The 22,782-nt window shown below is 46.3% G+C and overlaps 1 protein-coding gene across 3 annotated transcripts in view; it reads left to right on the plus strand.

Annotated features, from left to right (window-relative positions):
• LOC149327193 (uncharacterized protein CG43867) overlaps positions 1 to 22,782 on the plus strand; it is a 96,334-nt gene that overhangs the window by 19,258 nt on the left and 54,294 nt on the right. For all 3 annotated transcript variants that reach the window (XM_089562807.1, XM_089562808.1, XM_089562809.1), the window contains 8 exons: positions 711 to 900; positions 5,395 to 5,458; positions 6,566 to 6,657; positions 11,641 to 11,770; positions 16,432 to 16,559; positions 17,239 to 17,373; positions 20,488 to 20,574; positions 21,470 to 21,539. In XM_089562807.1, the coding sequence (XP_089418933.1) occupies positions 711 to 900; positions 5,395 to 5,458; positions 6,566 to 6,657; positions 11,641 to 11,770; positions 16,432 to 16,559; positions 17,239 to 17,373; positions 20,488 to 20,574; positions 21,470 to 21,539 (896 nt within the window). The remainder of the gene's footprint in view (positions 1 to 710; positions 901 to 5,394; positions 5,459 to 6,565; positions 6,658 to 11,640; positions 11,771 to 16,431; positions 16,560 to 17,238; positions 17,374 to 20,487; positions 20,575 to 21,469; positions 21,540 to 22,782) is intronic.

Below are 22,782 nucleotides of genomic sequence, written 5' to 3' on the forward strand. Positions count from 1 at the left end.
TGCCACATTGCATGTTTGGTGTCAACTGCAGTTGCGCAAGCGGTCTTGCTTAAAAGCATGCACGCAATGAACTCGTTTGTTTCCCTCGCCAAACTGAAGGCTTGAGCCCGTTCTTGCTAGTTCATGCCCGTTCATGCCGGATCTTGAGAGGGAAATAACCAGAAGAATAAAAATGGGGTGGAGCGCATATGGCAGGTTCTCTTGGATCATGAATGGCAGTTTACCAATATCCCTCCAGAGAAAAGTTTACAACAGCTGTATCTTACCGGTACTCACCTATGGGGCAGAAACGTGGAGGCTAACAAAGAGGCTAACAATAAGTTAAGGGCAACGCAGCGAGCTACGGAAAGAAAAATGATAGGTGTAATGTTAAGAGATCGGAAGCGGGCGGATTGGGTGAGGGAACAAACGCGGGTTAATGACAACCTAGTCGAAATCAGGAGGAAGAAATAAGTCTTGGGCAGGGCATGTATTGCGAAGGTAAGATAACCGCTGGTCCTTAAGGGTAACAGAGTGGATTCCAAGAGAAGGCAGGCGTAGCAGGGGGCAGAAGAAAGATACGGGGGGGGGGGGATGAGATTAAGAAGTTTGCGGGAATACAGTGGCTGCAACTGGCAAAGGACAGGGTTTATTGGAGATGCATGGGAGAGGCCTTTGCCCTGCAGTGGGTGTAGTCAGGCTGATGATGATGAGTGATGGTGACGATGCAGCTGGCCAAGCCCGTCCCTGTCCACCACCGAAGGGTGTCGCCGGGGTGTAGTGGCCCCTGAAGAAGAGCTGCACGACTACGCTGAGATCTACACCCCCAGTCGAGAGGAGGGACCCCCCGTGCCCGGAGGCGAGGGTGTTGACCCCAGTGGCAGACCCCCAACTCCGCCCAGGCATCGCTTTCCCTCTTGGGTGAGCCTGCATTCACCCCTCGTGTCTGTGGTGGGGCCATGGGTGCGAACTTTATACCTCAAATTTTTAGAAAGGGATGAATCACAGGAGACGGTTGAAGGTGTAACCGGGCTCACTACAGCAGTAAGCTTAACCCTTTCAGGTGCCATTTTTTGTTTTGACTGAAATGAATTGTTTTTTTCACCTAAGTAGTATATTCAGGCCTCAAGAAAGGGAATTTGTTAGTTTTAGAACGTGAAAGACCAGCAGGTTAGTTTTTACAACGATGTAGAGAATTCCGTACAAAGTGGCAGATTTGTTCAAGATAGTAACACCGAAATGTTCTCGTCTGTCAGGTAAACACACAAGCGATCATGGAATCGCTTTGGTGCTTCGAAGATCCACATTACACTCAAAATTGAGCAAAAACTACCGATGTTTTCACTCGCGGCAAAATCTGTCTGCACAAAAATTGCGGACAAAGTGCTGCCTAGCTCAGTCTTATGTGAAATAATATTTACTACATTCGCTACAGGGCACAAAAAAGCCGCTTATTTGCAACGAGAAGGGTGCTAAATTTGACTGAAATAATGAAATCACTGGTAAGTGCTCAAATTTCAAAGAAAAAGCTGCAAGTTTCCCGCTTACACAATTGTTGTACAAAGCACCTGAAAGGGTTAAAAATGTTTGCATGAAAGACCAGGAAGGAAATGCACTTGCTGACCAATTTTTCCAGATCTGTGAGACCCAAGAAATGGTCCATATACAGTCGATGACCGAAAATTCGGACACCTGATTTTTCGGACATGCTTGATTATTCGGATTTTTTCGCGGCACCGCGACATGGCCCACAGAGCCAATGTGTAAGAGCGCTTGAAATTTCGGACGCACCGCAACTGACCACTCGATTTTTCGGACCTCGTTCGTACTCGCCGCCAGCACCCAAGCCGCCATATAATGTGTACAGTGGAACCTCATTAACTCAAACTGCAGGGGAGATCGAAAACTTGATCAAACAAAATGAAATTCAAGCTTAAAGGGAGCCTCCTAACTTGTGACGCTGAAATTCTGCGCGAGTTGGCACATTGCGCTCGCGTGTTTTCGAATTCGTACTGTTCTTGAATGTCTTCCACCGCACGAACTTGAACCGCAGTCTGAGTTCACGGAACTCATCTGTGCTGAGTGTTTCGTACCGAATACGGAACGTGAATAAAATCGCGGAGCGCTTGATCGCAGAGGCTACGCACGTGCCGTGGCCTCCGCGATCGAAGTGCGCTTCTGGCGCGCCGCCAGAGATCGCGGCGGCCACGGCGCGCGCCATGGACGCTGAGATCTGCTTTGGCGCCGCGTCGTTCGCTTAGGCCGCGCGCGCGCACAGGAGCTTCTAAGTGCCGTCCTTGGATGGCGCCCGAGGCCGTCATCATCATCATCATCAACTTTTTTTTCCGCCGCGATTTTTCGCTATTCACATCGGCAGTAGTATCGCTAGCTCCAGCCTTTTGTGGCGTGTTAGTGCGTTCGCCGTAATAGTTGTGATTGTGGCTTTCGCGTGTTGCCGCCAAGCTTCGCAGGTTTAGCACGATAGGCAAGCACCTTAAGCTACACGGCTGGGAGTTAGCTCTCGAACACGGTAAGCGTGCAGGGGCGGAAACGACGTGGCCAAGAAAGTGCGTCCGATGATGGTGCAACCAAAAGAGAACACAAGCTGCAAAAAGCGCACTTTCCGAGGCAAGCCGTGCGAGTTTCCCGAACTGGAAAAAGAGCTGCTATGTGATGGAAGCGCGGAACAATGGCTACGCGTTCACAGCAGACATGCTGCGCGGCTTCTTTTGGGATGAGCGTGCGCGAGTGACGATTGAGCGTAGTATAAATGTCGCTCATTCCCTGGTTGGTGTGTTTTTACTTACAAAATTTTTTTTTCGCACATCGCGTGTATGGGCCGCACCCTGAAAATTGGCCCTCGGATCTGGGAAAAAAATTGCGGCCCTTATACGCGTTCATATGGTATGTCGCGCGGCGAAATATACTCATGACAAGCTTTAGAATGTGTGCAATACAACTGGCCGCTTTCTCCGGCATATTGGTGATAAGTTAGTGATTTTTTCGGTGAAATTTGATTTTCCGGACTGCCCGATTTTTCGGTCATTTTCGCGGTCCCTAGAGAGTCCGAAAAATCGGTCGTCGACTGTAATTGGAACAGCCTCAAAAATACTTGATAACATTCACTCTGCTAAAAAAAATTGCTTGAAAAAACGTGAATTTTGCCAGTTCCCATATTAATTTGCACTTCCAAGCAATATATATTAGCTTGTATTTGGTCCAGGTCCGTGCTTCTTGGCATCTGTTGTTTTCTGTAAAACTAAACTAAAGTCTTAAATATTGCACGGGTTTGAATTCCGGCGGTCTGAAAAATATCAGTCAGCTACTATAACACTTTGTGATAAGTAGTGTCGTATTGGAAGCGGCAATGAGTGCATTTATCTAGTGAAGCTATAGATTGTCAGGACCATGGAGGGGGTAGAAAAAATCAGGACGGAGTGGGACATCATGTGGCCAGTCTTGCAAGCAAAGCTTTTTTAAAGCAATTTCCTTCTCTCTCTTTCAGGGGTCACCTAAGGGGAGAAGCTGGTCTCAGAAAAAAATTTTTGTTAATGAAGTCAGTGATGGAATCTTCAAGAAACATGTGTTTTTGCATGTCGATTCCAGATATATAATTTAATTTTATGTAAGACAAGTCCTTGTGCACTTATATGATATGTTATTTCAGTTTTTGCCGAGAGCTTTCGATAAATTTTGCTGCACGAAACTTGCTAGGATGCATGCCATTGGCTTGTGTTGACATCAAACTATGCAATAGGGGCAAAACTATCATCCTGCCCATCGTAGAAGTTGAGTTACACAGTTTTGAATTTGCCACTTCACAGACGGCAAGAAACTGATGATTTCAATATCCTATAACTTGCCTTCCATAACAGGCAGAATGATAATTTTACCCTTTTGTCATAGCTTGATGCCAAGAGAAACCAATGGCATGCAATCTGACATGTCCCCTGCAGTAGAATTTCTTTCAAACTCTGACAGAAATCGCTGCTCGTTTCCTGAGTATCTTTCACGAATGGAATGAGCTGTTCAAGGATGAAAAGCTAGCATGACACCGTCAAGCCTTATCGAGGTCCTTGGCCGTCGGTGAGATCATTCCCTAGTGATGTAAACAAACAGTCTTACCATGCTTCCCCATGATGTTTAGTCCTCATGGGGTGACTGAGAAAGAAGCAGTGAAATTTTGCTCATTACTGGCAGCTTCTAAGCAGCTAGACAGCACAACATTCTTAAGCAGGAACTGTATGAAATACTTTAGGCTATTGTTGTGCACATCGTTCTTGAAACTTTATGTCTAGGTAAACTTTTTGCCTCAAGCATTGCATCTACACTTGCTCTAAAACCTCCTTAAAAGTGTGCCTTTTCTAGCTTGACTCAGTGTCTGTGCAATTTCACAGCAGTTGTGTTATGCTTGCAAAAACACTTGTGGGAGAGGCTGGAAGAAGCAAAATTTTTACCTGTAATGGGACAGAGGCACAACCTGTTAAATTAGAATTTTCGGAGCCTCAAATTCAATTTTGCATGGCAGTATCTTTCAGTTTAAGTTTTCTCTATAAGTTTGCATCAGATTTTTGCGTCCGCTTTTCTTGCTACCTGTTTTTCATTTTTGTTAAACATTTCTCAGAAAATTTATGGGCAGATAAGTTAAATAGACATTGAAGCAACGTGCTACAAATACCGCATAGCTAGAATTCCAGTGTTTAGTATGGAAACTGTTGCTGCCGGTGAAACTGCAGCAAAAATAATGCTCGTCTCCAATTTTTACATAACATTATAAATGGAAAAATCGCACTTCAGCGGCCTCATTGCGTAAGGCCTCCAAGTTCATGCGAGACAAGACACACACATAGCCTTTCACTTGCGCCAATATTTTCTAAAACAAAATCCCATGTGAATAGTTTTTTTTCCGTGTACTATATACACAAATGGAATTCCATACCTGTCGAGGTATCGCAGTCATAAAACTTTGCAGAAGAGCTGGAAAAACATTTTTCTTCTATAAACTAACTGAAAGAAAAGCAGTGTTCGCAATCTACTATGTTTTCCTAATTTCTTCACTCTGTGATGCCTTTTTTTCTCTCTGAAAAACAGTTCTGTTGTTTTGAGTAGAAATTGCCCGCCTGTTTGTTATTTCACATGTGCGCGGCTCCTCATGTTTTGTTAGTTATTGTGCTGGTGCCAGAATGTGCTTGACTGAGTAACACTGCTGCACCCAGCATTATTTTTCGTTAGTGTTTATTGTTGTTTTGCATTGCCACACCTTTTACTGTATTGCCCCTCCTGCTAGGGCCAGTTTATTGGCCTGCAGTATCAGTAAATAAAATAAATAAATAAATAAAGACTTGCTGCATAGGGATCGTCTTATTGGTTGGTTGGGGTGATTGAGTCACCTGTTAAAACAAATCACCCCTGCAGGAGTCCCGCATCTACGAGGTGGCAGCCAACGGCATCATCCAGTCCCTCCACTCGGGCACATCAGGTGAGCACGTTTGGTGAATAGTATATCTGGTAAATAGTGGTTTGGTGAATAGTGAAACCGGCAAAAGTGATACATAGTGAAATGGGTAAGTTTTGGTTTGGTCAGTAGTGAAAATTGAGGCTTGAAAGAATAGCAACTGGATACGAGGCTCACAGCATGCAAAAAAGTAGGGACTGCTGAGGTGAGATGAAGCAAAAGACCCGGTGCTCCATTTATGGCCAGTGAACGCACTGAAAAAGGCAGCAACAATGAGAATTCAGTCCGAAGCGAGAGGTCCGGCTTCGACGGGCGCCGCCATGCTTGGGGCCGCATAATTTTTCCGGTAGCGGAAATTGGTCCTGACCAATCAGCCTAGTCGCTTTCTGCCCTGGTTGGCGTCAAAAGCGGCCGAATCTGCTTTGCTTGCCAGATTTTTGAACAAGTATGAAGGGACCCTCAGGCTGAAATTGGTGCAGACAGCCTTGATTAGGGGATACACTTCACAGGCCTTTGGATTAGTGAGCAGTTATGATTAGCTCTGTGGAAAAGCTGTTTTAGCTGTGTCAGTTCCTTGTCGCTGAAGAAGCATGTCCTAATCTGGAGATCAAACATGAGTAGAGTGACTGCCACAGACGAGGACTGTTTCTGTAGCTATGCGTAGGTGCTTTGTGTACCTTTGTAGTTGGTGGCTGTATCTGTGAACTTATGAGGCACACTGTACTTGTGCGCTTTAACAAACAAGAGGATGAAACAAAGGTGAAATGGGTAATGTTTGGTGCCTCTTCTTGTTTCGTCCCCTTGTTTGGCCTGGCGCGCAAGTACGGTGTCCCTCATGTCTTCATGATGTAAAGTGAACTGGCCACCATTGTAGCTTGGCCATATTTGGGCTCTTGTCACATGGTTGCTACATGGGGCTGTTTCTGACTGGTAACTGCACTGGGCTGACGTGTGCTGGCAACAGCCTGTTCGTCTGCTGTTCTGATTTGAATAAATCTTATTGCACTGCTCTCTGGAGCACATAGGGAATTGATTTCACCAGATTGATCGGCACTGAAGAAAACATTGCAGTGCCTCTTTCAATGTGCTGATGGTGCTTACGGTTCTGTTTCTTCTACTTACCCTCTCCAGGTGCCTCCAGCCTAGAGGGCACCCTGCCTGGTAGCCGACTGCACAGCGCATTCTCCGAGCTCAGTGTGCCCGTGTACGCTGCCGTCAAGGGGGTGCGTCCTGTGAATGCTCTAATAATCTTTTCTTTCTGTTTTGTTTAGGACAAGTAAAATTATGCGTGTCTTTATTAATTTGCTGTTAATAAACCTGGCTATGTTTTTCAAACTGCGCGATAACAATTGTCAACATAGAACACAACATCTGCCTCAATACCTTGTCTTATGAGCCGTTTGATTTCTCCATGCCTGTTATCATGCAGTCTTCCATCTCTAGCTTGATTAGACTGAACAGAGTAAAGTAAGGTACAAAGCAGTAGGTACTTTGTTTGAAGTGAACTCCACTTAGGTCTCCCCTGTTCATGTGATGGTGTGCATTTTACAACAAATAACTGCAGGCCCAGCAAACCTTCTGTAGTGATGATGCATTAAAAGCCTCAATTATACAACACAAACTTGTACATTAGAATGTCGATGATACGACTCTCACGGGGTCACGAAAAATATTTGTGTCATCTGAAATTCGTATCAACCAAAAAGAACAAAATCTGTATGCAGAAGCATTCAGAATGTACCGTATAAACGCGTGTAAGAGCCGCACCAGTGTATGGGCCGCACCCCGTTTTTCTGAAGGAAATGTTTAAAAAAAAAAAATCCGTGTAAGGGCCGCACCCGAACTTTCCACGACCCAGGTGAGAATAGCCTTCTAAATGCACGCGCTGTGGCCTCCGCGATCAGCTTTGGCTGCGAGCAGAAGTGTGCTTGATCGCGGAGGTCACGCACACACACAGGAGCTTCAAAGTGCCGTGGTTATCATCATTATCATTGTAAACTTTTTTCTCAGCCGTGGCCTCCCGCCATCCACATCGACATCAGCATCGCCAGCTTCAGCCTTTTGTTGTTTTTGTGGCGTGTTTAGCGTGCTTGCCGTAGTTGTGGTGGTTGTGGCTTTCGCGTGCTGCCACCGAGCGTTGCAGTTTTAGCACAAGGGGCAAGCGCCTTAATAGCTACATGGCTGGGAGTTAGCTCTCGAACACGCAAGCATGCGGCGGGCAGGAAATTCCACGCGGCCCAGGAGTGCGTCCGATGATCGTGCAACCAGAAGGATGCACTGAGAAACACAAGCTGCAAAAAGCCCGCTTTCCGAGGCAAGGCATGCGAGTTTCCTCGAAATGGAAGAAGAGCTGCTGATGGGATGGAAGCGCGGAACAACAGCTACGCATTGACAGCGGACGTGCTGCGCGGCTTCTTTTGGGATGAGCGTGCACCAGAGCACAGCATCAGCTCAGAGTCGAAATACTCGGCGAGTGACGACTGGATGCAGAATAAATGCCATTCATTCCCTGATTGGCGTGTTTTTAGTTAAAAAAAAAATTTTTTTCCCAAATCGTGTGCATGGGCTGTACCCCGAAAATTGGCCTCCGAATCTGGAAAAAAAGTGTGGCCCTTACACGCATTTACAGTTGAACCTCGATATAACGAAGTCCTACTTGCAGCCGAAAATTTCGTTACATCGCGAATTTCGTTACGTCGAGGTTCCCATGTTTCAGCTGTCAAAATAAAGTATAACTGGTTCAGGAACACTGCTTGTTGATGGGAACTTGTAAATCACTTATTGAGGAAATACGCAAGAAAATCGAGTAATAGTATCGCTAACAAGGGCACCGGATGTTTTTTTCTACATCAGGAGCATAATGAGTGATAGCAAACACCGCGACGGCATCATTTTTCTCCGTGTGCGCATAGCAAAAGAACGAGCGCAGCGGCTAGTACTGAAAGCCGCCACAAGATGTCGCTACTGGTATCATCATCATCAGCATTGAACATTTGCAGCCGGGGACGCATCAGAGAAAAATAAAGAAAAATGTTCGCATCGCTCACGCCGGCGCGGTTCTACTCCAACGTAGCGCGAGCGCGCGTGCGCGCGCGGCACGGCGACGTCACGTCCGCGAAACAGCGGCGCCCGATCGCCAGTGTGTTCGGCGGCTACCGGCGCGCTCTGATGGCACCCGGCGCGGAATGCAGCCGGCTGCATTTCGCGCGAGCCGCGCCGAGAGCGCGCCGAAGCCGCCCACCCAGAATGCACCGCGCGCGCCTCCCACGCCACGCCTCCCCTCTACCCCCTTCGCCACTCGCCTCCTCTGCCAGGGCACGTTTTTTTTTTTTTTTCGCCGCTCACCCGTTTTAAAGGTACGACCACACTAGCTCCACGAGTTTGTCAACACTGAAGACTTTTTTTTGTTGTTCTCTACGAGGACATCGCACGCAAAAAAAAAAAAAAAAACGAACGGACGCTGCAAGAAAATTCCGGTTTGCGCTTTCACGTTCAGAGTCTACAGCTCGCCAGTGGCGTCATGGCGCGGCGCGTCTTGAAACTTCCATGCCGCGGGCTTTGTATGCGCACGACAGATGGCGCGGCGGTACGTTCTCGCAGATTCCCACACTGCCGGCAAAATTGGCGCGTAAAAGGGCAAATACAAACTGCGTTTCGTCTCGGCTAAACTTTTAGCTCTCATTCGATTGTCAAGGTAGCTCCTGGCACATGCATGCGATGCGCACGGACTTCGTTAAATCGAAAGTGCGGAGCAAAATTACTTCGTTAAATCGCGAAAAAAAATACATGGTTTTCAATGGGGAAGTGATTGGGAAATGAAAAAAATGCGTTACATCGCGAATTTCGTTACATTGAGGTTCGTTACATCGAGGTTCGACTGTATACGGTATTTACGCAGATCAGCGCTATAGTGCTGGAAGGTGTGGTCGTGGTCCGCTCATTCATATCATTCATGGTGGCACAGAAGAGTGTTTGGAACATGTGGAATTTTGCTCATAATACACAGTTCATGTCATCTCAAAATTCATGTCAACCATGATCATATCATTGAGATTCCAATATTACACCTATTGGCGTTCCCTGTCTGTAATGAAAGGTGCTGGTGGAGCACCGTATTGGCAGGCGTCAAGGTATCCCAAATCAGAATTAAGGGGGAGACATGTGCAGATAATGATGCGCTTTTGATGCACGACTTTCTCTAGTGATAGTTTTGCGGACATCTTGAACTGTGTGCTTGTGAGCCACAGCCACCTGACCAGCTTTTTCGCTCGCTCGGCTGATGAAAGTGATACGAATATGAACTGCCCGTTCATTTCAAAGTGCAGTTATAGTGCTGGTGGTAACCAATAACAAGATGAGGCCTTTTCTGGCAAGCAGTGGCTAGTTCCAGCACATTTTCCACTGAGGATTCTGTGCAGGGTACGTCAGGCTTAGCAACACCGAACAAGCTGCATCCTACACACTTGCTGTTTCCCAGTGTGCTGACAGGCAGCACATTCGCTGCAGGAACCATGCCACCTGCGCGGATGCACTGTAATTGCAGATTATTAAGGCGAAAGCCTTTAATGCCTCATCATTGTCGACAGAAGGTTGTCAGCAGAGGTGCCACGCTTTTCAGTTGGTCGAAATGGTTATGTCGTCAGAGTGCGCGAATTCGCTGTAATGAGGTCATGCATGGATGCCTGACGCCCCCTTTTTTAGTTGTCGTCCGCTCCGACAGGGGTCGTAAGGCGTCCGTGGGAGACCTCATTACACACCTCACTACTGCGAACAGAGCCATGGATACAGCCGTACTCATCGAAGCAGAGAGAGAGTCGTGCTAAGGAAGCAGTCAAAGTCGGCAGTCAGAGTGTGTGTAGTTGTAATGTGTAGTGAAAGTGCGTAGTGAAATAAAGCACTAGTACAGCACAGACAGTCTCGCAGTCAAAGCCAAAACAGTGTGCTAGGACACTTTAGAGAGCCTAAGTGCCCCCTGAATTTTGTCGGAGTAGCCGTACTTCTGGCATATACTCTAAAGCATCGATTAGCGACACGTCACCTCTGCTTAGAGCGCAGTGACTGGAGTACACATGCACTTTGTCAACGCCAAAATGGCTCCCTCCTGGCAGCATGGCTTCAGCAGGATTTCTCACAGAACAAAAGTAGGGACGCTTTCATGATGTGCAGAGGAAAAAAGTATTGCGCATTTTAACAGCCACAATAGCAAGTGCATTTATCATGCAAATGTGTCCATCATGCTAGATTTCTAATTATAAATTATAACAGTGTATGGATTATAACAATGGTTTCATGCAGTCTTTTGAAAGTCATGCTATGTATTAGGGTTCTACTGAACTTGCTGTCACACGAAAACAGCGCAAACTTCACAAAGGACACAGAAAGGGGAGACGAGACACAGGCGCTTACTAACAACTGAAATTTTATTGCTCTGGCACATCGGTAAATATATACACAAGGCATCAAAAGGTTCATGTGTGCTCATGGGCTCATGTGTTCTTCATGAACTTGCTGCTTTACATCAGTTTCCAGTTAGTACACTAAACTTGCATTGCTTTTGTTCTTATACGTTTTATTTTTTAATAAATTTTTGAATGGGGCTTTTCTTACCATGTCAGTCAGGTTTAACTCCCATGGTACAGTCCATCCTCTTGTCTGAAATTCAGCACATACATTATTCAAGTGACCAGCCAGTGTACGACACTTTCCCCATACTGTTCCACTGTGGGAGTAATAACAGATAGGCGACTGGGTGCGCTTTAGCATGCTTGCACGTTCATAGCTGCTCATGTTAATTACACGCTTCAATGTGAAAAATACTGCACTGAAGCCATGGCACATTACGGCAACAGGTGTCTTGCCAGTCACCAGATTTTTGTGACATGGGAGTGTGTTGACTTCGGAACAGAGAGCACAAAGAATACACTGCAAGACACAGCTACAGGCAAGCACAGAACGACCAACTGGGTGCTTATAAAACATTTGTGACTGTATTTTATTTGTGTCCCATTGGCTCAATTTGCTCCTCTCACAGCGTCTGTGATAGGAATGGAGCTCATTAAAAAGCAATGTGTGGCTATGAGTGTATCGTCACTCCACTATGACTTTCTTGAACACTTTCACTTGCTTTTACGTGCATACTTGGTGTCATGACGGAACCAAAATCATCATTGCACTGTCCTCTCCGTCTTCTCTTGGCACCCTCGCAGCGTGCCTCCCAGATCCGCTCCATGCCTTTCACGGGGGAGTCGTCGGACTCGTCGGACAATGAGGATACCAGCCGCACACCCCTGAGCGGGTCCAGCGACCGGTCCCCCAAGGCCGTCGGAGTGCGCAGGGGTACGTCGGGGTCTCATTGGAGGGGTCAATGTACACTGCTTAAGGGGGGAAGCTGGTCTTAGAAAAAAAAATTTTGTTGATGAAGTAACACTAATAGCATCTTTAAGAAACATCTGTTTCTGCGTGCTGATTGCCAATATGTAATTTAATTTTATGTAAAACAAGTCCTTGTGCACTTATATAATATGCTATGCAACTTTTCATCGAGAGCTTTCAATAAATTTTGCTGCAGGAAACTTGCTAGGACACATGCCATTGGCTTGTCTTTGATTATGCAATCAGGGCAAAATTATTACCCTGCCTATCACAGAGGTTGAGTTAGAGGGTTTTGAATTTTCCACTTCAGAGATGGGAAGAAACTGATGATTTCAAAATCCTATAACTCACTTTCTATAACAGGCAGGATGATAATTCTACCCTTATTGCATAGCTTTATGTTAAAGGTGCACTGAAGAGGAATCTGAACTTGTCTTTTTGCCGCGGGAACTCGATCTACACGTTCCTAGCATTCTTAGAAACTGCGACTTATTGCCCTGTATGGCCGATTTCCCAAATTAAATCGAATTAACGTCCGGCTCCCGCCCTTTTTTTTTAATTCTGCTTCGTACGGTGGGCGGAGTCGACCAACGCGTGGAGTGCCTTTCACCCAGTCCCGTGGCAGCTTGTCGCTCTGCCACCGGTGGAGTAATACGTAGTAGTCCGTAGTAGCAAATAGTCCGCGCGTATTTTTATTTCTGCGGGCTTATTTTGCGGCTCCATTATCTGCGAATGAAACTATTTATTCATGGAAACCTAAAAAACAAAATAAAGCGAAAGCAAAGCCTCCACGGAGCTGGCTGAAAGGAACTTCACGCGTTGGTCGACTCCGCCCATCGTACGAGGCAGAATTAAAAAAAAAAGGGCGGGAGCCGGACGTTAATTCAATTTAATTAGGGAAATCGGCCATACAGGGCAATAAATCGAAGTTTCTAAGAATGCTCGGAACGTGTAGACTGAGTTCCCGCGGCAAAAAGAAAAGTTCAGAATCCTCTTCAGTGCACCTTTAAGGGAAGCCAATAGCATGCAATCTAACAAGTTCCCTGCAGTAGGATTTATTTCAAATTCTTGGCAAAAGTTACCTAACATATTGCATAAGTGCACAAGGACTTGTACATAAAATTAATTCACATACTTGAAATGAGCACGGGAAACTGCATGTTCCCTGAAGATTTCGTACTTGTGGCTTCATTAGTAAAAAATTTATTTCTAAGACCCTCTTCCCCCCTTAAGATGGATTCACAAAAGGCTTTGTCTTGCGGACCAGGCAACACATGACGTCTCAGTTCTGCTCCGTGAGGCCTGCACATGGCTGACATACGAAGAAAGTCCGCGCACATGTCTAATCCATTTGTCGCTGCTTGCTCCAACATTCACCTTTGTGGGTGGCAATAAGCGAATTAGGCAGGCATGCTGTCTTTTACTGTGCTACGTTCACCAACGTCGCAGGCAAGGCACAAACCCGGCGGAGTGGGAAGTGGGATGTCACGTGATGTCCAGTCTGCGGGCAAGTGGTCCATCATGTGAATCCACCTTCAACGGTTTTTCTTTGAGTACCTTCTTTTTTCGTGACAGTGAAGGCTCGCTTATGATAGTGAATGCAGGTCAGATTCAGCCAGTCTAGCTGATTTCTTCTTTGATGATGATGTGTGATGTGCAGTTCTTACGTCACCCTGCGTTTATGATGTGTGATGTGTCTAGTGTCGTTTGTGCTTCGGCTCATAGAGGATTTCTGCTCTGTGGCTCAGTGAACAGCGCATTCAGCGCCACGTATACCGTTTTTCTCAAGTAATAGACCCACCCCCCCACCTTTTCGAGTTTTTTTTATAAGCATTAGCTCTTCTTGGCATATTGCTCAGTTTTGTGCCATTCATAGCTCATACCTTGGCAGCACACTAAGATGCTGTGCGCCAATAACACCACGGTGTGTTATCTTGCTGGCGACTGCTTGAGCATTGGAGAGGCGCATAGCAGTTTAAACCAGAACGCTATAAAACATCCACCGCACTGAAATGCCATGGAGAACGCAGTACAGTAAAAGCTCGTTAATTCGACACTGACGGGACCACGAAAAATTGTCTAATTATCCAAATGTCGAAATATTGAATGAACAACAAGAAACAATGTTTGCCGCAACAGCATGTACCTTTATTTGGCAAAGAAATCTGTTATCACCGTCTGCTTTTTCGAGCGAATTTGAGCAACTACGATAGCTCTAACAGCTGCCAGGTGCTCCGCGGCACACGCACAGTCAGGGATTTGTTCACAGAAGTCCTCCCACACGGACAAGGCTTCTGCGGCTTCTTTCACCGTGCACTTCGGCATTTGGGACAACTGCTCACAATCGTCACCTTCCGACAAATCGTCATTGTCAGCGCCTGTCACTTCAATTATTTCATCCTCGGTCAGCTGACAAGACACAAAGGTGAGGCACGCAGGCACTGCACGCTACCCACTCGAAATCAGCGCAGTAAACACGCTGACAAAGCATGCAATTACCAAAAAAGGCACTGCCTTATGGTTAAATAACCGTGATCGTAGCAGCAAGAACATGTGGAAACGACGACACACGCCAAAACGAGTCTTGATGTCGACAGGGTTCAGCGGACGACACCAACACGAGAGCTGCGACACAACAAAGCACAATGAAGGACACCAGCTGCTTCGGCCGCAGCTAACCTCGCTTCCCTTGCCCTTTCTCTCACGCTGCTGATGATGATGACCATACGGATGGCCTATCAGCCGTACAGTAGCGCCGCTCGTAGAGTGTTTTTTTTTCTTTTTGCTCTCGGCGCACCAGCTTGGCAGGCTGCGGAGTGAAGTCGAATTAACCAACGCACGGCAAAATTTGTACGAATTAACGAGAGTTTCGCCCCATAGACTCATGGACCTCGCGTGCGCGTCGAATTATCCAATTTTCCGAATTAACAGGGGTCGAATTAACGAGCTTTCACTGTACCTTCAGACCCCCAAGCAATTTGGTGAACTGGAGATCGGGAGCAAAAATGTGTAACCCCTCTCACACAACAGCTAATGCTTAAACATTCGTATTACACACGTACACACTCATAACCGTCCTGCGAGTTTTTTTTTAGGTTGCATAAAAAATGCACTCGACTTTCAGGGCCATTGTTGAGCATGCTTGATTAATCTCGCCTCGGTCACCGCTCTTGGCTATTACAAAGTCGTTTCATTGCACTCTGATACAGCGAAACACTTTTCGATGTGAACAATGCTGAACACCAGTGATGTGGACGTGGCTGACCACGTGCTTTTCTTGAGTGATGGACGGACAGACAGATAAGCAGGCCAGTGGGCATGTGATGTGAGATTTCTACTTTCACAAAAAAAATCTGTCAAAACTTTTTTTCTCTCGTGTAATGAACCCTGCCCGCAAATTGATGTCAGCTTTTCTGGAAAAAAATCTGCTCATTATGCATGTAGTAAATGTGGTAGCTGGCAGCGAATCTTGCATTACACAAGCGTAGTAACAGGTGTGTTCAGTTTTCCGGGTATTCCAGCACACACGATCCACTTCTTTGATCACTGGCGAAAGATGCCCCGAACACATGCCAATGTTGATCACCCCGTGGCTAAATCATTGCACGCAATCTGCTAAAATACAGAGTTCGACAGTTCACTTACTGTACTGCTCAGCGGTGTTTGTAGCGGCCTTCGTTTTTTTTTATCTGATAAAAAGGTTCAGCAGTGCCGAGAAGAACTTGTGACATTCTGAGGGGGCTGGATTGGAACCTGATTGATTTGCACTGACTGTTGGCAATTCATGCTTGTTATGGTGTGGCACCCTTGTTAAGAGTAGCAGAAAGACTCACTCCAAACAGGGAGGTGTTGAAAAGGGACAAAGCTGTCCACTAGCGCACTCTCTTTTATAAAAGTGAGTGCACTAGAGGACAGCTTTATCCCTTTTCACTCCCAAATAGGCGACATATTTGTGTTCAGAGTGCTGACGGGAAGCGGGCCCATAGCAAGGATCGCAAACTGGTTGTTCCTGTTCTTATTTTATTTCCTTGTGCATCTGGCAAAAATCATGGAACAGTGGACAAGGGCACAGAAAGGTACAGTCTTGGTCAAAACTCTTAAGGCCACAGCGTTCATCATCATCATCAGCCTGACTACGCCCACTGCAGGGCCAAGACCTCTCCCATGTCCCTCCAACTAACTCTGTCTTTCGCCAGCTGCTTACTTCCTACTCTCACCCACCCACCTGACTTTCTGTCGCCCCCTGCTACGCTTGCCTTCTCTCGGAATCCACTCCGTTACCCTTAAGGACCAGCGGATATCTTGCCTTTGCACTACATGCCCTGCCCAAGCCCACTTCTTCCTCTTGATTTCGACTAGGATGTTCCTTGAATGAACCACGTAGCGGATCATTCAAAGCACAAGTCAAGCAGGCAGCTTCTCTACCGCAAAAAGAAACCTTCCGCGAGCATTTCAAGGTCATTCGATCTTTAATAGTGCCGTAATGGCGCTGTTATGTTGCCGAAGCTAAAAGCCTTTGACCATAAGACTTTCGACTGGGACTGTACATAAAATCACAGGGCCCTGCTGCACCCTCTTTTCTTCAAGTATGTGTGTTTTCTTCAAATCGTGCGCTCTCTGTGCAGAGACCTCGGCTGAGTCGCTGCTGTCGGACGACTATGCCGTTCCTCCGGATGCCGTGTCCACCTCTGCGGACACCCTGAGCTTGGACTCCTTGGAGCCCCATCCACCTCCCATCAGCAGGGGCACACAGGTGGGCTCCTCCGGCTTCACTTCAGCACTGGATGGATTAGTAGTGGTGGCCTTGTTTCTTTTTTCTTTTGTCTCCAAGCTATGTTAGGTATGCACATGTAAAGACGTAAGGAGAAGAAGCATGCTTTCCCATTTGTATTCTTTATTCTTGAGAGTATCATATCTAATTTTTTTTGCTGACCAGACGTAAAGTGATAAATGGAAAAATAATAGTCGATGATGCACTACATGTGCACTGAGTTTTGGTTTTGTTGAGAGACAGGAAGAGAGCTGTGTGCGTCAGGAAGCAGCACAAGTTAATGATATCCTAGCTGAAATAAAGGACTGGACATAAATGGGTCACGTAATGGTGGAGAGCTGGTAACCAGTGGTCGCACAGGGTAGTTGACAAAAAGATCCAGTGGATATCTGCGGAGAGTCCGGCGGGGAGGTGAGATCGGAAAATCTGTTCGAATAAAGTAGCTGGTGCAAGATGGGGGTTACTGGAGATCAGGGACATTGCTCTACACCAGATGTAACCCGGCTTGTGGTGGTGGTGATGATGATGTCTGATGGATGGTGTATAAGAAGGAGAATTGTGCATATGTGCATGAGGTACCTGACTCTGCAGCTGTCAGTATGTGCAGCTGCTGTTTTGTAGGGGAGATTGAGGACTGTTATGTCTGTCGCTGTCTTCCCAGGAGCCCCTGTACCCGGTCATTCCTGAGCCAGCCGAGAAGAGCGGCTACCTCACCAAGCTGGGAGGCAAGCTGAAGACATGGAAACGCCGCTGGTTTGTGCTGGCCAATGGCACGCTCCGTTACTACAAGGCACAGGTTGGTCTCCACCCAGGGTGCAGCCTTTGCCGAAAGTTTGCTGAATGCGGGGCCAGAATTGACCCTAATTGCACACGTGGCCTTTGCCCTGCAATTCACACAAATATAACACTTTTGAATACTCATTTTTTTTTTCAAGAACTGTTAGGGATTGGAATGCATGGTCCCTATAACTCGCAATTAAGGGGGGACACCCCTCTTAGAACTATTTTTTTTATTTATGGACAGATTTACACCAAATTTTCACTGTTTGTACATTTTAATGTGCTGACTCTAAAACTGCAAACAGTTTCCCCCTGCAGCAGTAAGTTTTGTATTTATCATGAAAAATATGTCTTTTGTTTGGAGGAAGTTTGGTTTATTAACATAAGACCTTGTGGAGAAGATTACTATTTATAAATGATCTAGAATCACCAAGGAGTGCAATAAGGCATAAATGAGCATTCTAGGACGACTTGGACGAAAGTTACAGCTGGTCAAACATTACAGAGAAAAAGCTCATTTTGACTACTGAGACAAACGATTTATTTCCAAAATTTTCCTGAGGAAGCAGTAGTTTAAATTTAGCCTTATTGCACAACCTGTGCATTTATCTTTCTAGCACAAAAAGAATTGTAGTAATAGCTAATATAGAATTGGAGATATCGCTCCTCCAATATTCTGTGCATGCCAAAATTTCAGTTTTGAGAAATCGAAAAAAACGTTTTTGGCATATTTTTGTGGCACTAAGGGTAACTAGAAATCACTGAAGTGAGTTCTGGCTGGTTTCTGATATAAAAGCACCATTTCCCGTCGACATAACTGCGGTTGCAACAAGCAAATTGCCGGCGAAAGATGGCATTGTTTGGAGGAGTGCCTTTGCACTGTGACCTCCCCCAAGCTGCAGCGCGCGATTCTACCTCACAACGGCGCTGTGATTGCAGTCAGCCCCTAACAAACGATACGTGCTCTTTGCTCATCTTGCCCCCCAAAACATTGAGAAACAAATTTATTTCGTCAAGGTTTTCCATTCCGCGCTTTGAGGGACGCCGTTTCGCGGTCACCGCTGGCGCCGCGTCATCAGGTTTATCGGACATCTCGATCTATCGCGCGCGCCGTTGCTGGCTGTCAACAGAAGCTGCTTAGGTATCGCTTTTTCATCTGCACAGTCACGATTACGCTGTCTGTACGCGGCAGGAATCGCCCTGATCACTTCTCGCAGTCGGGCTATAAGCAGCGTCATCACGAAGCGTCGGCGCTTCGCTGATTGTAGATAACGGGTCGGCGCCGCATGGCTGATTATAGATAACGGGATGCGACGATGCAGGGTTGTGATGCAGGGTACACAACGCGCTTCATATCTATACCTTTCGCTCCCTCAGGATGAGTGTTCAATCCTCGCTGTCAGGCTAAGCATCGCCGGTTACGGCGTTATCGGACCGTGACCGTCCTGGAGCGTGGCTGCTGAATGTAGACACAAGGATGCAACGATACAGCGTTCCCAGCGCGCTTCGGATCAATATCTTTTAGTGCTTTTAGACTAAGACTTGCGTAAATTGAAATATTTCGCACTTAGCGCCCCACAAACCTCACTTCGCCGTGACAGTGGGACTGCCCGACCCACACAAAATGGCGCCGGGCTGCAAACGGTCGACGCCGTCAACCAACCAAAAGTCGCCATTTTGGTCACGTGATTTTGAGAACCAATAGCAGAGCGCGTTTTGCTCAATTTTGTTTCTTTGTATGCCGCTGCTTGGGCTTGCTCATAGTTGCCAACCGGAGTATGGAAATAGCCTGAATCGAGACCTTTCAAACGAAACCAAAATGGCGCCGGCGGAGCGCGTATTTTTCGAACTGCGGGCAGTCAAAGTTCGGTGCGATTAGACCTCAATTTAAAGGGCCGCGCGCGCGGTTTCACGTCTTTGGAACGCTATAACTCATGAATTAGGCGGTATTTTTCAACGAAAATTTGTAGATAGCTGCGCAATCACCTCAGGATCGCGAAAATGAAAAGATTGAAAATGCGATTTTTTGACCAATTTTCGGCCGCAAAGAGCCGTGTCCCCCCTTAATTTTCAAAAATTGCTGCTCGGAGTTGCTCGCAACTGATTAGGGAGACACCTCGCCATGCATTCTCAGCCACCCGTTCGCTGATGACATCAGTGGGCAGTCTGGGCAAGGCTTCTAATTGGGTGTGCCTGGGTAGCGTGGATAGGATGGAGCTAGATGGGGCACAAAGGAGTGCTGTCCTGACCTGTTGTCTTTGTTCTTCTGGCACATTGTCTTGTATGAGTTGAAGGGGGGCAAGCATCATTTTTAATCGCCGATATCTTGGATTTTATTGAAGCTAGCTCAAAACTTTTTGCGGTTACAAGTGATATGGAATACGGATAGCTCAGTAAATATAATTTCATGGTCCTTTTGAGTTCAAAGGCTTGAGACAGGAAAGATTTTGTTCTGTTTTGAGCACAACAGTGCTGTACCTTGAGGTTACGCTGAGGTTACCTTGAGGTTACCTTGGTTACACTGAGGTTACCTTGGTTACGCTGAGGTTACCTTGAGGTTAAGCTGAGGTTACCTTGAGGTTATGCTGAGGTTACCTTGAGGTTAAGCTGATGTTACCTTGAGGTTACGCTGAGGTTACCTTGAGGTTAAGCTGAGGTTACCTTCAGGTTAAGCTGATGTTACCTAGAGGTTAGGCTGAGGTTTTCTTGAGGTTAAGCTGAGGTTACCTTGAGATTATGCTGAGGTTACCTTGAGGTTCAGCTGAGGTTACCTTGAGGTTAGGCTGAGGTTACCTTGGTTACCTTGAGGTTAGGCTGAGGTTTTCTTGAGGTTAAGCTGAGGTTACCTTGAGGTTACGCTGAGTTTACATTGAGGTTACGCTGAGTTTACCTTGAGGTTATGCTGAGGTTACCTTGAGGTTAAGCTGATGTTACCTAGAGGTTAAGCTGAGGTTACCTTGAGGTTAGGCTGAGGTTACCTTGGTTACCTTGAGGTTACGCTGAATTTACCTTGAGGTTATGCTGAGTTTATCTTGAGGTTATGCCGAGGTTACCTTGAGGTTAAGTTGATGTTACCTTGAGGTTGCACTGATGGTTACCTTGAGGTTGAGGTTATGTTGTTGCGTTGCAGAGTGACGTCGGCCGCAAGCCACGTGGCCAGATTGCCCTGGACGAAGTGTGCCGAGTGACTCGCGCTCACGGGGCGACCACTTTCGAGGTGAGAGCCACTCGTCAGCTGCTGCCTCAAGCGAAGCAACGTGCAAGGGAATTTGGAACGCGGGAATAGTGAACATTAAAGGTGCACTGAAGAGGAATCTGAACTCGCCTTTTTGCCACGGGAACTCAATCTACATACGAGCATTCTTAGAAATCTCGATTTATTGCCCTGTGTGGCCTATTTCCCTAATTAAATTGAATTAACGTCCGGCTCCCTCCTTTTTTTCTTTAATTCTCCCCGTACGGTGGCCGGAGTCGACCAACGCGTGGAGTGCCTTTCAGCCAGCTCCGTGGAGGCTTTTCTTTCCCTTTATTTTGTTCTTAGGTTTCCGTGAATAAATACTTTCATTCACAGATAATATAGCCACAAAATAAGCCAGCAGAAATAAAAATATGCGCGGACTATTTGCTACTACGGATTGCTACGTATTACTCCGCCGATGGCAGAGCGGCAAGCCACCACGGGACTGGGTGAAAGGCACTCCACGCGTTGGTTGACTCCGCCCACCGTACGGGGGAGAATTAAAAAAAAAAGGCGGGAGCCCGACGTTAATTCGATTTAATTAGAGAAATCGGCCACACAGGGCAATAAATCGAGATTTCTAAGAATGCTCGGAACGTGTAGATCGAGTTCCCGCGGTAAAAAGGCGAGTTCAGATCCCTCTTCAGTGCACCTTTAAGGGATTTGCTATTGAGTCAAAGTTGCAAAGGTTTGGGGAATCATAGATTCTAATCCCATGCTATGCCTTCGTGCATTCTTATGAAGTTCTGCACAATTTCAAGACTCAAGGAAATCTCCTGTGTTGATGAAAGTTTTTTTTGTTTGAGAAATATCGGAGGATACTGTTGATTGGGCCAAGTGCAGAGCAGAGTTTGATGCCTTTTCTGTACTGTAGATAGCAACGGAGAAGCGATCCTTCTACCTGACTGCCGACTGCACATCCACCATGGAGGAGTGGGTTCGAGGTAAGCACCTGTTGTACCGACTTGCAACACTAGAGGTCACCAGACAGCGGTGGGCTTACAAACAGGTTTCAGCTTAAGTTAAGGACAACACAGCGAGGTATAGAAAGGAAAATGATAGGTGTAACCTTAAGAGATCGGAAGCGGGCGCAGTGGGTGAGAGAACAAACGCGGGTTAATGACATCCTAGTCAGAATCAAGAGGAAGAATAGGGCCTGGGCAGGGCATGTAATGCAAAGGCAAGATAACCGCTGGTCGCTAAGGATAACGGAGTGGATTCCAAGAGAAGGCAAACGTAGCAGGGGACGGCAGAAAGTTAGGTGGGCGGATGAGATTAAGAAGTTTTGTGGGGATACGGTGGCTGCAACTGGCAAAGGACAGGGTTAATTGGGGAGACATGGGAGAGGCCTTTTCTCAGCAGTGGGTGTAGTCAGGCTGATGATGATGATGATATCTGGTGGCGCAAAGCTCCACATCCAGACTTCTTTATTGTCATTCTCGCGAGAGCAGACATTTGCTGCATTTGATCCGGAACGTCAGTGTCCTGGCCGCTTTGTGACCCTGTTCCAAGGACCTTACAATTGTAGCAACATGTTTCTGCTGGAATTCTAAAGACTGCAAATTCCATCTTCGATGGGAATGTGAAATCTTTGATGGCATATTTTTGCTGCAAATCAAATAGAATATGTTCATTTACAAATGGGATTAACTTACATTAACAAAATACGGGGTGTTTTTTTATTTTTTCACACAATGACTGAGCAGAGACGGGCTGACTGCACAATTGATGTCATTTCACGTCATAACTAATGCTCACTTAAAAAGTCTGATAAGTGGTACCCTGACTGTGGAGGGCAGTTTGATGCAACTTGCACTGAAAGGGGCTCTTAGGAAAAAAAAATTTTGTTAATGAAGTCATAATAACGAAATCTTCAAGATACTGTATTTTCGCCTGCTGATTCCAATTATGTAATTTAGTTTTATGTAAAGCAAGCCCTTGTACACCTATATAATATGTTATGCAACTTTTTGCCAAGAGCTTTCAATAAACTGTGCTGCAGAAAACTTGCTAGAATGCATGCCATTGGTTTGTCTTACATCAAGCTATTCAGTACGGGTAGAATTATCCTGCCTGTTATAAAAGGTGAGTTATAGGATTTTACATCGTTACTTCAGAAACAGGAATAAAAGTTTTTCTTCCTATTTGTGGAGTGGCGGATTCAAAACCTTTTAACTCAACTTCTAG

Source organism: Amblyomma mixtum, chromosome 10, assembly GCF_055824585.1.
Source record: "Amblyomma mixtum isolate Tamu chromosome 10, ASM5582458v1, whole genome shotgun sequence".
Lineage (NCBI taxonomy): Eukaryota > Metazoa > Arthropoda > Arachnida > Ixodida > Ixodidae > Amblyomma > Amblyomma mixtum.